A 12,455-nucleotide genomic window follows, 5' to 3' on the forward strand; every position below is an offset into this window, starting at 1 on the left:
AGTCAGTAGTGCTGTCGCCTCACAGCTAGAAGGTCCTGGGTTCGATTCCTGCCGGGGGACACTGTGGGTGCTGGGGGCGTGTTCCCTCCTCCGTGTCATCAGTGCCCACACCCTAGGTGGGGTTGGCAAAAGGGCCTTTCTGTGTGGAGTTTGCATGTTCTCCCCGTGTCTCCTAGGGTAGATACCCTCACAAAAACATGCAGTAATCCTGGTCTCTATAAAGCCTCCCCCTGGCCAGCCGGGGCGCCTGATGGAGGGGAATGGAACTGGTTGGAATAACGTGTTCCTTCCACGCGCTACGTCCAACCGGGGAAGCTCCCCCTGTCAGGTGATAAGAAGCGGCCTGCTCACTCCTCATGCATTGAAGGAAGCATGAGCTCAGTTCGGGGCCCTCCCCAGGTTGGCAGAGGGAGAGTAGAGCCCAGGATCACAGCTTAGGCAATTGGCACCGGGTGAAAAAAAAATGGGTTACAAAAATCGTGGGATAAAAAAAAATAAAAAATAAAAAAAAATAAAAATAAAAATAAAGGGGAAGACCACCCATTTTCAATATTGAACTATGTCATCAATATACCTTAGAGGAGTTGTGTGGAAATAGAAAAAAAAGTTCCCGCCCTTCTGTGTTGCCTAGAACTGGAGGATTGATTTTGGGTTTTGTATTGTAAAGTACAACTTGATGACATCACACATTGTACTTTACAATACAAACCCCAAAATCAATCCTCCAGTTCTAGGCAACACAGAAGGGGGGAACTTTTTTTCTATTTCCACACAACTCCTCTAAGGTATATTAATGACACAGTTCAATATTGAAAATGGGTGGTCTTCCCCTACGGCTCAAGTGGTTAAATATCTGAAAACAAACAATAATTGACATGAATCCAAAATACAATGATGATTGTGCTGTCAAATGATGAAATTATAATGGAATCTATGAACAGGTTGTGGGGGTCCCTGCTTCATCTCTCTCTCAACTAAGGGGTCCTTGGCCTGAAAATGTTGAAGACCCCTTTGCTAAACATTTTCGCCATGTATGCTTATTATAAGCGACTTTTGGTCTTTTTTTTTATGCGGTGATAGCCGCTTCCTACATTTCACTTAGGTGTCAGCCTGTCCGGTGTCCCTACCGGTATGTGTGCAGCACAGTTTGGTGCAGCACAAACAGCTGCAATAAGTGGCGCTGTGGAGCAGCCTACACACACACACACACACACACACACACACACACACACACACACACACACACACACACACACACACACACACACACACACACACACACACACACGCCGAGCGCCTGGGCTTTTTCCTTTTTTTTCATCTGGGAAGAAGAAACGCTTTGGTGGTCACACACAGCCTAGCTTGATTCTAAAAGCCTGCTAGCAGTCAGTCCCAAACGCTGTACTGCTGCTGCACAATAGTCTGATCAAAAATGGTTTGAACCTGTTCAACAATTGTCATCCTCTGGCCTTTTTCAGTTTCCAGTAGAGGGTCTAAAAAATGAAAGAGGGACCTGTGTATTGTATATTCAAGGATTAATTGTAAGCAACAGCAAAAGCTTGAAAGTTAAATGACATAACGTACTATATTTTAAAAGCTAAAAGATTTCGAGAGTTGTAGGAGTGGAGAGCGTTAGACGAAGGGCCATGGCGGCACGGACATCAGCAGGCATCATCCTCATGAATCATGAATCTTGTTGTCTGTGATCAACTGCCAAACAAACCAAGTAAAATGATGCTTTGTTCTTTGTGTTGTGTTGCGTTTCTTTGCTTTGCAACAACATACTACAGATACCCCTACAAAAGTTAAAGGGGGACTAGGCAAGTCTGTGTGTATACAAGTCCGGGAGCCGTGGGGGTGAACGTGGATTCGCCTGTAAAAGTTTTTTTCTCAACTGATTCTTGTAGCTTGGGGTCACCTCTTAAGGATTCAAGATGATGACCAGTGATATCCATTGAGCATTTTTTATTATTAACCCCTTAATGCCTGAAACACAAGAAATCCACCCAGGAGGAAAATACCCAGAAAAATAATTTTTTTCTGGGTATTTAAGGAGGATCTGAGGGGTCTAACTAGGGGTTTGTCATGATGCTGAATCCATTGCAGGCATTTGTTTTGCACAAAAAACATTCCTTGTGCTAGAAATGGCCTCAGAAAACAATACACGTATGGGTGAGTATTCATGTTAGTCGGAGGCCTTAGGGTTTTTTTTCTCGTGCTAATCAGTCTAAAAGTGCAAAATTTTGCACAGATGTAGCTCAGGGCATGCTCTAATGATTTAGCTAGGGCGCCCGAGTCGGCGACCTTCGGGGTCACCACAGCACCCACAAAACTCTGACTCATCACTTTTCATCACTAAAGTCGATGGGAGCCCAACTTGATTTGGCCGCTGTGGCGACCCCGAATGTCGCAGACTCGGGCGCCCTAGCTAAATCATTAGAGCATGCCCTGAGCTACATCTGTGCAAAAGTTTGCACTTTTAGACTGTACAAGCCAACAACGTGTCACAATGTCATCTGTTGTGAGCTTGTAGATCTGCTATTCTTACTATAAAAACAAATGAAAGTTAAGTGTGTCTGTCTGTGTATTGAACCAACTAGAGCTTGTGGATAACTTTATTGGATCCAAATGGAACTCAGGTTCTTTGATGATAGACGGTAGGTTTGTAAGCTGCGATTAAACTTGCTCAGAGAGAAGACAGACAGAAATATCCAGGGTGAATACTTATTGTGGAAGAAATGAGGGAAGTAATGAATGCTGTCCTCAACCTTGATGCACGTCTTAGACGAAACCTTTGTTCATTAAAAAGTCTGCTTCTGAGTAGCTGGAATATTTTAAGAAAGACACACTCCTGATTGGCTAAAAAAAAAAGTGGGAACCCAGTCGCCAGGCGAATGATCAAGCTTCCAGGCTGGAAAATCAGACAACTTTGAAATTAGCCGGGTGTGGGCCAAGCCAATTTGTTTTCATCTTCCGTTGGAAACTCGCTCAGGTGCAATCTAAAAGCGGCGTCTGTAATCCCTCAATTTTAACTACGTGTCTGCCTCTGTTTGTTGCTGTGTCTATGCCTGCGCATATATGCATATATATTTGTCTGCCTGTAATCTGTGTAGATATGCCTGCTGGGTGCCATTTGTAAACGGGTTGTTCTTTGAAGACCATTTAGAAACTCTCAAGGGGGAGGAAATGAATCACGTAAGGCATGGATTGATAGGTGGTATGCCGGGGGTGGGGGTGGGTGGCCTGGGGGCGACTGGGGCCGATCTACACGCCCACAACGTGTTGCATTGGGGGTGATTGTGGGCTTTTAGATCAGCTATCTTTTGAAGTAGTCAATGTACAGTTTGTATATAGAGTTAAACTATTTTTGATGATTTTTTTTATTTTTATGCTATATTCACTAATTTAGCTGGGGACCCCCTGGAACCCACAAGGACCCCTGGGGCGTCCCCAGACCCCGCTTTGAGAACCACATAGACCGGTCCTCACTTTTCATGGGACTATTTTTATGGTAAAGAATTGGTGTTTAGCCGCTTTAGTTTTATAATGTGTTTCAAACATTTTCAAAAGACTTAGACCTACAAGCTAACAACGAATCTCAGCGTGACACGTTGTGAGCTTATAAATCACCTATTTTCATCTATGTGGTTAACAAGCGCAGAGAACCGAAGTCTGACATCACTCCTGCTAGAGTCACTGAGAAATGTCTATTTCCATCAGAACTGACTGAGAATAATAGTGGTTACGGAGCATCAATTGATTGTGTGTGTGTGTGTGTGTGTGTGTGTGTGTGTGTGTGTGTGTGTGTGTGTGTGTGTGCGTGTGCGTGTGCGTGTCTTCCAGTGGGGGCAGGACCATCGTGGTGACGGGCTCCGGCTTCGACATCATCCAGAGTGCCTTTCTGACGGTCCGGGACCTGGGAGAGGACTGCACCGCCAGCACACAGGCTTCTGTCCAGGTGCCCTGTCTTTCTTTCTTTCTTTTCAATTCCCCTCCTCCTCCTCTTAACTCATTGAGTGCCTATCCCGAATTAGTTCGGGATATATGATCGTATCACAGGGTGCCTATCCCGAACAAGTTCGGGATAAAAAAAAAAAAAAAAAAAAAAAAAAAAAAATTTTTTTTTTTTTTTGAAAAAAATTTTTTTGAATTTTTTTTTTTTTTTTTTGGACCCCATCAAATCTGGTGAACATGATTTCAATCACGATTTTGCATGTTCCACCCCCATACAACCCCATCTAACATACAGGGCAGCCATTTTTGTTTACATTACATGTAAAACATAAGGGCGATTATCTCAAGAATGCCTGAACGGATTTCCAATCGGATTTTTTTGTTTGAAAGCTGTGAACAAACTGCACAAATCCACTCCAATCCGCTCCAATGATTTTTCAGAGCTCATTCTTCTCTGTTTTTTCCCATGCATGAGGTGTGCAAGGTTTAATCATGGCTAAGTTGACGAAAATAAGGCTTCTAAAATGCTTGGTAGCCAATAGCTAACTTCAAGCTAACTTCATCCTCTTCCTGTACATGCAGTCATGCACAAAGGAAAGTGTTCAGGCAAGTCATGGCTGCAGGGCTTCTGCATATACCAGCATATCTCTATGGGATTTTCTCTGGCCACTGGGCGCCCTCTAGTGGTGAAAGGGGTGGCACTAAATGAGTTAAAGGACAACTTTAGTTTTTTACAACAAGGGTTCATATTTTAGATTGTAATGAAAGAATACTTCATTTACTTCTTTCTATTGTTTTAGAGATTCTTATTTCAGTGGTTGGCTGGCATGCGTACAAGTGGCTAAATATGTAATTTTACACAGGATAAGCCCATTCCCAAGATAAAACGCAACCTTTCATGGTTGGATGTGACTTATGGGGCTAGAAGTGTTACTGTAAATAGCAATAAAGAAACTGCTGGCTTATTGTGTCTAAAAATACATATTTAGCCACTTGTATGCATGCCCCCTTGCGTACGCATGTCCCACATTTTAGCACGGTAAACGTGATAAAACAATAGAACGAAGCAAATGAAAACATTTTAACACTCACTTTTTCTTTTCTCTAATTACAATCTAAAATATGAACCCTTGTTGTAAAAAAACAAAGTTGTCCTTTAAGCATTCCTTTCTCTCTCTCTCTCCTCCAACCCTGTCTTTTTTTATCACCAGTAAGACTCCCTAAATCGGGAGATACAAACTTTAGGGCTAAATCTGTAGGAGCAGTGTCCAAAAATGTGTTTTGCAAGAATCGGCCTCATGGTGGCGCTAGAAGAGGGGCATGTGAGAAATGAGGGGTGGAGGTTGTGGTTTGGCAGCCAAGGACTGTATTTGCAAAGTTTGGCATGGATAGGGGCAACGGTGGCGGTGATATGAGTAGGGGAAAAAGTGTGACGTGACGGACAGACTGACTGACAGCCGGTGGAGGTTTTGATAGTAACTGCGACCTGACGGTCGCAATCATCATCGTCATCATCATACGTGGGATGTTGTCAATATATCGTCACTGTCGGGCAGAAACCTCGTATCTCCAAGTTTCAAGTTTGTACGTTTTTTTGCAAGGTAAAGCCCTGCTTCATCAAACAAGGCTGTCGCACAAAAGTAGTGAAAACAGCCGATCTACAAGCAGTTGTGTGCTTGTAGATCTGCTGTTTTCACTAGTTTAGTTCATTTTTAAAATGATAAATACAAAACGAACGGTCTTGGACATACAAGGTTTCCACCCGACAACGACGATATATTCTTCAAGCCCATCCCCCTCCTCTCCTCTGGAACACAGTATTATCTGTGATATGATCCCTTCTTCGTCACAGAGGATTTTGTTCCCTTCTTCGTGTTGCCGTTCTCCTTCAACAGCCAGCTGACAAGCCAGCGCTATCTCTCCGTGTATCGATCTGCCTCTCTTGTGCCTCCACAGAATTGCTTCCACTACTAGGATGGAAGGGTTACGTTTCAGTGCACGGACCGCACGCACGCACGTGCACACACAAGCGCGCGCACACATACACTCGTTTGTACTGTGTTGCTGCACTTGCGAGGACATCGAGCGTGAAAACAGCTGAAGGATAGCTGAACAAATTGCAGGGCCACAAGCCGTGTGACGTCGCCATACAACTAAGTATGACGTCGTTGTCGGGTGAAAACCTTGTATGTGCAAAACCGTTCGTTTTGCATTTATCGAGACGTTGTGTGCTTGCAGATCTGCTGTTTTCACTACTTTTGTGCGAAGGCCTTGTGTGATGAAGCACGGCTTTACTTTGTGAAAGAACGGACAGATGAAACGTGGAGATACAAGGTTTCCACCCGACAACGACGATAATGAAGACTATGCTCTGTTTTCGTCCATGCTTTACCCCTTATCCCTAAACTTTCTCTTGGCATTGTTTTACTATTTGAAAAACATTTTTGAATGTTTCAAATAGCTGATCTAAAAGCCCCCAACATCATGTCGATGTAGATTGGCTATTATTTGATATAGCTGTCTAACCCTAACCCCTAACCTGGAACATAGGCCTATAAATAATAGATCAGCTATTTCCGACAAAGAGGTTTGGTGTGCAGGGAAAAGGAGCGGACCAAGTACCGAGCCAAAGGTCACGAGGGTTTAATGTTGTTAAATGTTTGCCTGCCCATAGACCCGCCCAGAGTCTGAAATCAGGCTAGTTAAAGCTGTACTGTGGAAGCTGCTCAACTAGTGGTCAGTAGCGGTATTGCTTTTTTCGGCCGGAGTCGCCGCGGACCAGCGGAACGGGGGTCCGCGGACCACCGCGGCCGCCGCGAGCACCTCCGCCTCGCCGATACGCATCCGTAGAGCCGTCTCCCGTCATTTTTAGACCAGGATTGAGGGAGTAGCAGGCAAGATTCCTTCACCAATGTAAACACAGTTGCTGAGGGAAACTACTTCCCTTAGAGACAGCAAGACTCGCTGTGATTGGCCGGTGGTGTATGATCCGCGCTGTGATTGGCCGGTAGTGTATCATGTGGGAGATGACATCATTTTGCCGGGAAATACAGCCCCTGTCACAGCTATGTAGAAAACATATAAAGAAAAGGCTTTTGGGGCTGAAATTAACGGAGTGGGGGTTCTAAAACTTTAGCGATTTAATAGTTGGGACAATTTTAACATATGTTTTATAAAAAAAGTTACATAGTATAACTTTAAATGTCTGAAAATATACATTTGACATGAATCCAGCATTTTATTTCCCTCATCATAAACCTGTCTTCAGGAAAGAAATGGTCCTCCATCAATGTCTATTTGAGTCTATTTCTCAAATTCTACTATACTTGTAGGGTCATTTCACACACGCACGCACACACACGCACGCACGTACACACGCACACGCACGCACGCATGCACGCACGCACGCACACACACACACACACACACACACACACACACACACACACACACACACACACACGCACACACACACACACACACACACGCACACACACGCACACACACACACAGACTAGAGTATGCGCTGCCCTTTGCTTCCACTCATTGGCTTGAATCCATAAGCAACCTGAGTCCTTCTTCCTTTTGATCTGCTAAAGTGTTTACGCCCCGAGATTGCGATTTAAGGTGTTTTTATTCCTCCCACAGAATACATTAGTCCATTGACAGACTGTAGCCAAAACATTTTCCTACTTCTGTCAGCCGTATCCGTGGCCCCGGGGTGTGTGTGTGTGTGTGTGTGTGTGTGTGTGTGTGTGTGTGTGTGTGTGTGTGTGTGTGTGTGTGTGTGTGTGTGTGTGTGTGTGTGTGTGTGTGTGTGTGTGTGTGTGTGTGTGTGTGTGTGTGTGTGTGTGGGTGGGTGTGTGTGTTTGCATTTTATTTTTGTTTAACCTTTAGTAAACCAGGCAAGACGATTCAATTCTTATTTACAATTGCTCTGGCCTGGCAAGAGGCGAAAGGCCTTTCCGAGGGAAAGGGGGAAATAGGGGAGGGTCAATCAAGTTTAAAAGCAAATAAGACACAAAAGCACAGTAAAAGAAAGAGCACAAATCAATAATAAAATAAACCCACACACAATAAAACAGTGGTTCTCAAAGTGCCCAGGGGTCCTCGGGTGGGTTCCAGGGGTTCCCCAGGAATATTAGTTAATTTAGTATCGCATCATTGGAGCCACTTTATCCATATTTTATATCGTTGCTGTCGGGTGGAAACCCTGTATCTCCGAAACCGTTCGTTTTGTACCTCATACAATCATTTAAAAAATGATTTTACCTAGTGAAAACAGCAACAAGCACACAACGCCTCACGGTGCGAGGCGTTGTGTGCTTGTAGATCTGCTGTTTTCACTACTTTTGTGTTGTATGATGAAGCAGGGCAATGGCATTTTGGTGTTGGAGTACCAGGAGGTGCAGGCATAGTCATAGAGGGATTGAATGAGGGCCCTAGCAAGAGTTCTGAGGGCACTTTTGTTGATAAAAGCGGACATTCTACCCAGGAATCTCGTTCTTTGCTTTACTTTTCTTATCACCATTTTTTCCATGCTATCCCCAGACAGGTATTTATCCAGAATACAGCCTAAATAGGTAATCTCTTCCTTGCTAACAGATTACTGTGTCATCAACTTTGATCTTGAAGTTGTTTACATTTATCTCTCTTAGAGATTGGCTGGTCCCAAAAAGAATGGATTCTGTTTTACCAAAGTGAAGTGACAGTTTGTTATCGGTAAGCCACGTTTTGGGTTTTGGTTTTCCATATACATGGATCTCCATATATGGGTATCAGGGATCTCCATATATGGGTATAAAAGGGACAAGGACAGAATTAATTTGCAAGTGTGACTATTGATGACATCAGGTATCTCCATTATGGTCATAAAGGGGATTGCATGATGCCAGACGTCATAGACGTTTCACATAAATTGCAGTTTATGATCGAATCATATGAACATCACAGCACATTAGCTTCAAGAGGACCTACATGTTGATTACAGACACACGCTGAGCAACACCTCACTGTCTCTATGTCCCAAATGCTCACATTGTAGTGCCTTTGTATGGAAAGAGGAGATAATGGGTTTCTGCTGCAACTCCGGGAAGATTGACCTTACATTTATGACCCCGAAAATCACAAACCAGGCTCAATCCCACCAAAGCCTCCACAAGCTATTGTGGACCTTTTTCTTGATCAGAAATGTGTGATGCGTGCAAGACAGTACAACAATGCACTGTCAATGGCAAGTATCGGTTTACCAGAGATGTAAGCAATTTACCCCGAGTGAGAGGACATTATGCTCTCATAATGTCCGCAGTGATGGTGTTATCGGACGAGGCGCAGCCGAGTCCGATAACACCATCACTCAGGACATTATGAGAGCATAATGTCCGACCCCGAGTGGTAAATAGCTTTTCTACCACTTTTTCCCTTATACATGAAAGAAAACACATAGTTGTAACTTGCAAGGATCTTAAGTTACAATCATTATTGCCTATAAAACTTCCGCGAGACAGCAGATAGTTCCACCAACAACATCTTCTACTCACCAACAGATGGCGCCAACTCCATACTAATCCATGCGTCTAGCTTACAGCTAAGCTAACGTCAGTTAAAAGCACCGTTCCGGCCGTAAATAGAGGCTGTTCGCTTCCAGAAAGGCATAGGTTCAGAGAAAAGGGGCTTTAAAGTTGGCGGATTGCATTGGATCCAAATAAATCGGCGACGATAGTACGCACGTTAGTAAACATAGGACCGCTGCGACCTTCATTTGTTGGTTGGGGGAAAGTCCCCGGATGTACACTGAGGCGCATTGATCTCGGACACACAACTTTGCGGCAGTTGTCCTCTCATAACCTCCGGAATTTAGCCAATCAGAATCCAGTATTTGAACACGTGACTAGAAAAAGTGGTAGAAAGCTAGCTATACCTTGAAAAGGGACAATATCTAACATCACGTACGCCATATGAGTCAGCTGACTCAAGGGCACAAAAGGGACACAGTCAGAGGCACAGGCAGATACAGAGATCTCCATAATCGGCATAAAGGGACACAGACATTCAGATACAGAGATCTCCATATATGGGCATAAAATGGACGCAGACAGACAGATACAGATACAGATACTGTATCTCCATATATGGGCATAAATGCACACAGGCAAACAGATGGTCAAAACGGGTCCTATGACAACAGGTATAATGGGGTTTGCATTAAAGGGTGGGGCATTCCTTCACTATTTACATCGTTCCCGAGTAGGCCGCTCCCCGACTAGATGCTTGGCCGCCCGAGCTTCTAGTTCTCTTAACTTTTTCTCTGCCATTTTAAACATAGCCTGAACTCAGCAACTGCCAAATTGTCCTTACCTTTTAACGTGGGCATGTGCATGCATCGCACACGATCTGTGCATGTAACATGTACCAGCGTTGCAGACCGGACCACAGCTTTCGAAAAAAACAATCCCATTGGAAAAAGAAATATCTGTTGTTAGGCTGTATCTGCCGCTGTTTACAGAAAAAAACGCCTAGCTGTGCGCTATGTTCCTGCGAGGGCACGTCGCGCACATAGCAGACGATATGTGCGCAGATCATATGCCAGGCGGGTAAAAGAATCAAACAGCTTTCAAATAAAAAAATCTGCGTGAAAAAAGACCATGTTATGCCCGTCCAGGCAGCTTCCTTGTTTACAATGGAAAGCTATGGGATCGGAGCTATGACGCAGCCTTAGACCGGATACGGAAACCTAGATCCGGTCAAAACAGGAAATACGGCCGGATACAGTTAGGAGGCGGGCCTAAAGAGTCAGAATCGGCTATATACAGCGATCATACTTTTAATCGTTTCATAATGATTAAAGGTAATTACATTTCCGGGATCTACGGGCATGGCAGCGCGGTACAGCGGGAAATCTCCGGTTTCGACGGGGATAGCAGAAAATGAGTTTTGTGTTGACTTCTTTTAAATTAAGTAATTCAGATGTTTTAACAAAAATGTTACTCTTGAGAGCATATTTGGTTTCATTTTACACTCTCGAGTTAAAGATCTATAAGGGTCCATTTTGTTAGCAACTCTGCATCATTTAGCTGGGGACCACCTCAAGGACCACTGGTGGTCCCCGGACCACTGGTAGAAGCCATTCCAATTGGCCACTGCAGCCTTCCACATTTTTGCGAGCCCTGGATAGGCAACGCCGCTCTGGCACTTTCCTACTTGTATTATCATTTTCTTCATCTTTTGTTCTCTTCTTTTGTTTCTCTAATCTATTTGGGATGCGCATGTGGTCCTGTATGGGGTGGGATTATAATGTTTGTTGTCTGTGTGAGCTGTTTTTGTTAGCTCAGCGTGTTTGTCCTGTGTTTGTTGTGTGTGTGTTTGTGGATACAGTACAACATAAAAATCCTTTTAAAATGTTTATATATCGTTGCAGTCTCCAATATTTTAACATTTCGTGTTTTATTCGTAATGAATGCCCTACTTGATCATACTACAGTGTCTCATAAAAAGAAAATGGCAGATCCACAAGCTGTGCCGTGCATTAAAAATAGAGGATCTACAAGCTCACAATGCGTCGCAGAGCGCGACACCGGGACGCGGCTAAGTATAAATCAGGCTTTGCTTTTTACAAAACTCCACTTTTAAGTCCCTGCGGGCAAGGTGCTTGGAAAGACGTGGGTCTGCTACAAAACTAGCAGCCAGTCGATAAATGTATCTCTAAAGACCCTGGCTGGTCAAGCTCATAAGCTTCTCTCCGTCTCCTGGTTGGAGTTTCTTGTGCACTGACAGGTCAAGTTTATTAAGTATATTAAGGCGTGATCTGAATTGCATTTCAAACCAACTAGGAATGTGGTTCATACTGTATGATAAGCAAAAATCTGTTTCCTTGATTTATTTATGATACTTAGCCTGCGAGGTTAGTTCAGGCAGATATACTCAAGGGGTTCCTTCACTCTGTGCAGTACTATGTGGGTGTGCTCAGTGATGGGCAAGCTACTTGGAAAACGTAGTAAGCTAAGCTACAAGCTACTCTTGATGAAATATAGCTTAAGCTACAACGAAGCTACCCACAGAAAATGTAGCAAAGCAAGCTACAAGCTACATGTCAAAAGTAGCTTACTACCAGTAAGACTCCCTAATCGGGAGATAAGCGACCGTCAGTTCACAGTATACACAAAGAGGCCTGTTAGTGGCATTGGTTCCACCCACAAGTTTGTACGACAAACGGTTGATGAGTAAAGCCAAATAAAGTTTCGGCCAATCAGAGGAGGGGGTGGGGCAAAGTTAAACCAATTAAGGTGAAGGACTGTTAATGAAGTTAATTGACACCACCGACAAGTGTGTAGTACAAACGGTTGATGAATAAAGCCAAATAAAGTTTGGGCCAATCAGAGGAGGGGGCGGGGCTAAGTTAAACCAATTAAGGTGAAGGACTCTTAATCAAGTCAATTGACACCAGCGACAAGTTTGTAGGACAAACGGTTGATGAGTAAAGCCAAATAAAGTTTGGGCCAATC

At 43.9% G+C, this 12,455-nt stretch overlaps 1 protein-coding gene across 1 annotated transcript in view; it reads left to right on the top strand.

The window, feature by feature from the left end:
- Positions 1–12,455, top strand: part of plxnb2b (plexin b2b) — a gene marked incomplete at both ends in the record, with an annotated part of 194,558 nt that overhangs the window by 127,546 nt on the left and 54,557 nt on the right. The window contains one exon of the mRNA XM_080737057.1: positions 3,844–3,958. Within this exon, the coding sequence (XP_080593183.1) occupies positions 3,844–3,958 (115 nt within the window). The remainder of the gene's footprint in view (positions 1–3,843; positions 3,959–12,455) is intronic.

The sequence above is a fragment of the Nannobrachium achirus genome, assembly GCF_963921795.1.
Source record: "Nannobrachium achirus genome assembly, chromosome: 11".
Taxonomy (NCBI): domain Eukaryota; kingdom Metazoa; phylum Chordata; class Actinopteri; order Myctophiformes; family Myctophidae; genus Nannobrachium; species Nannobrachium achirus.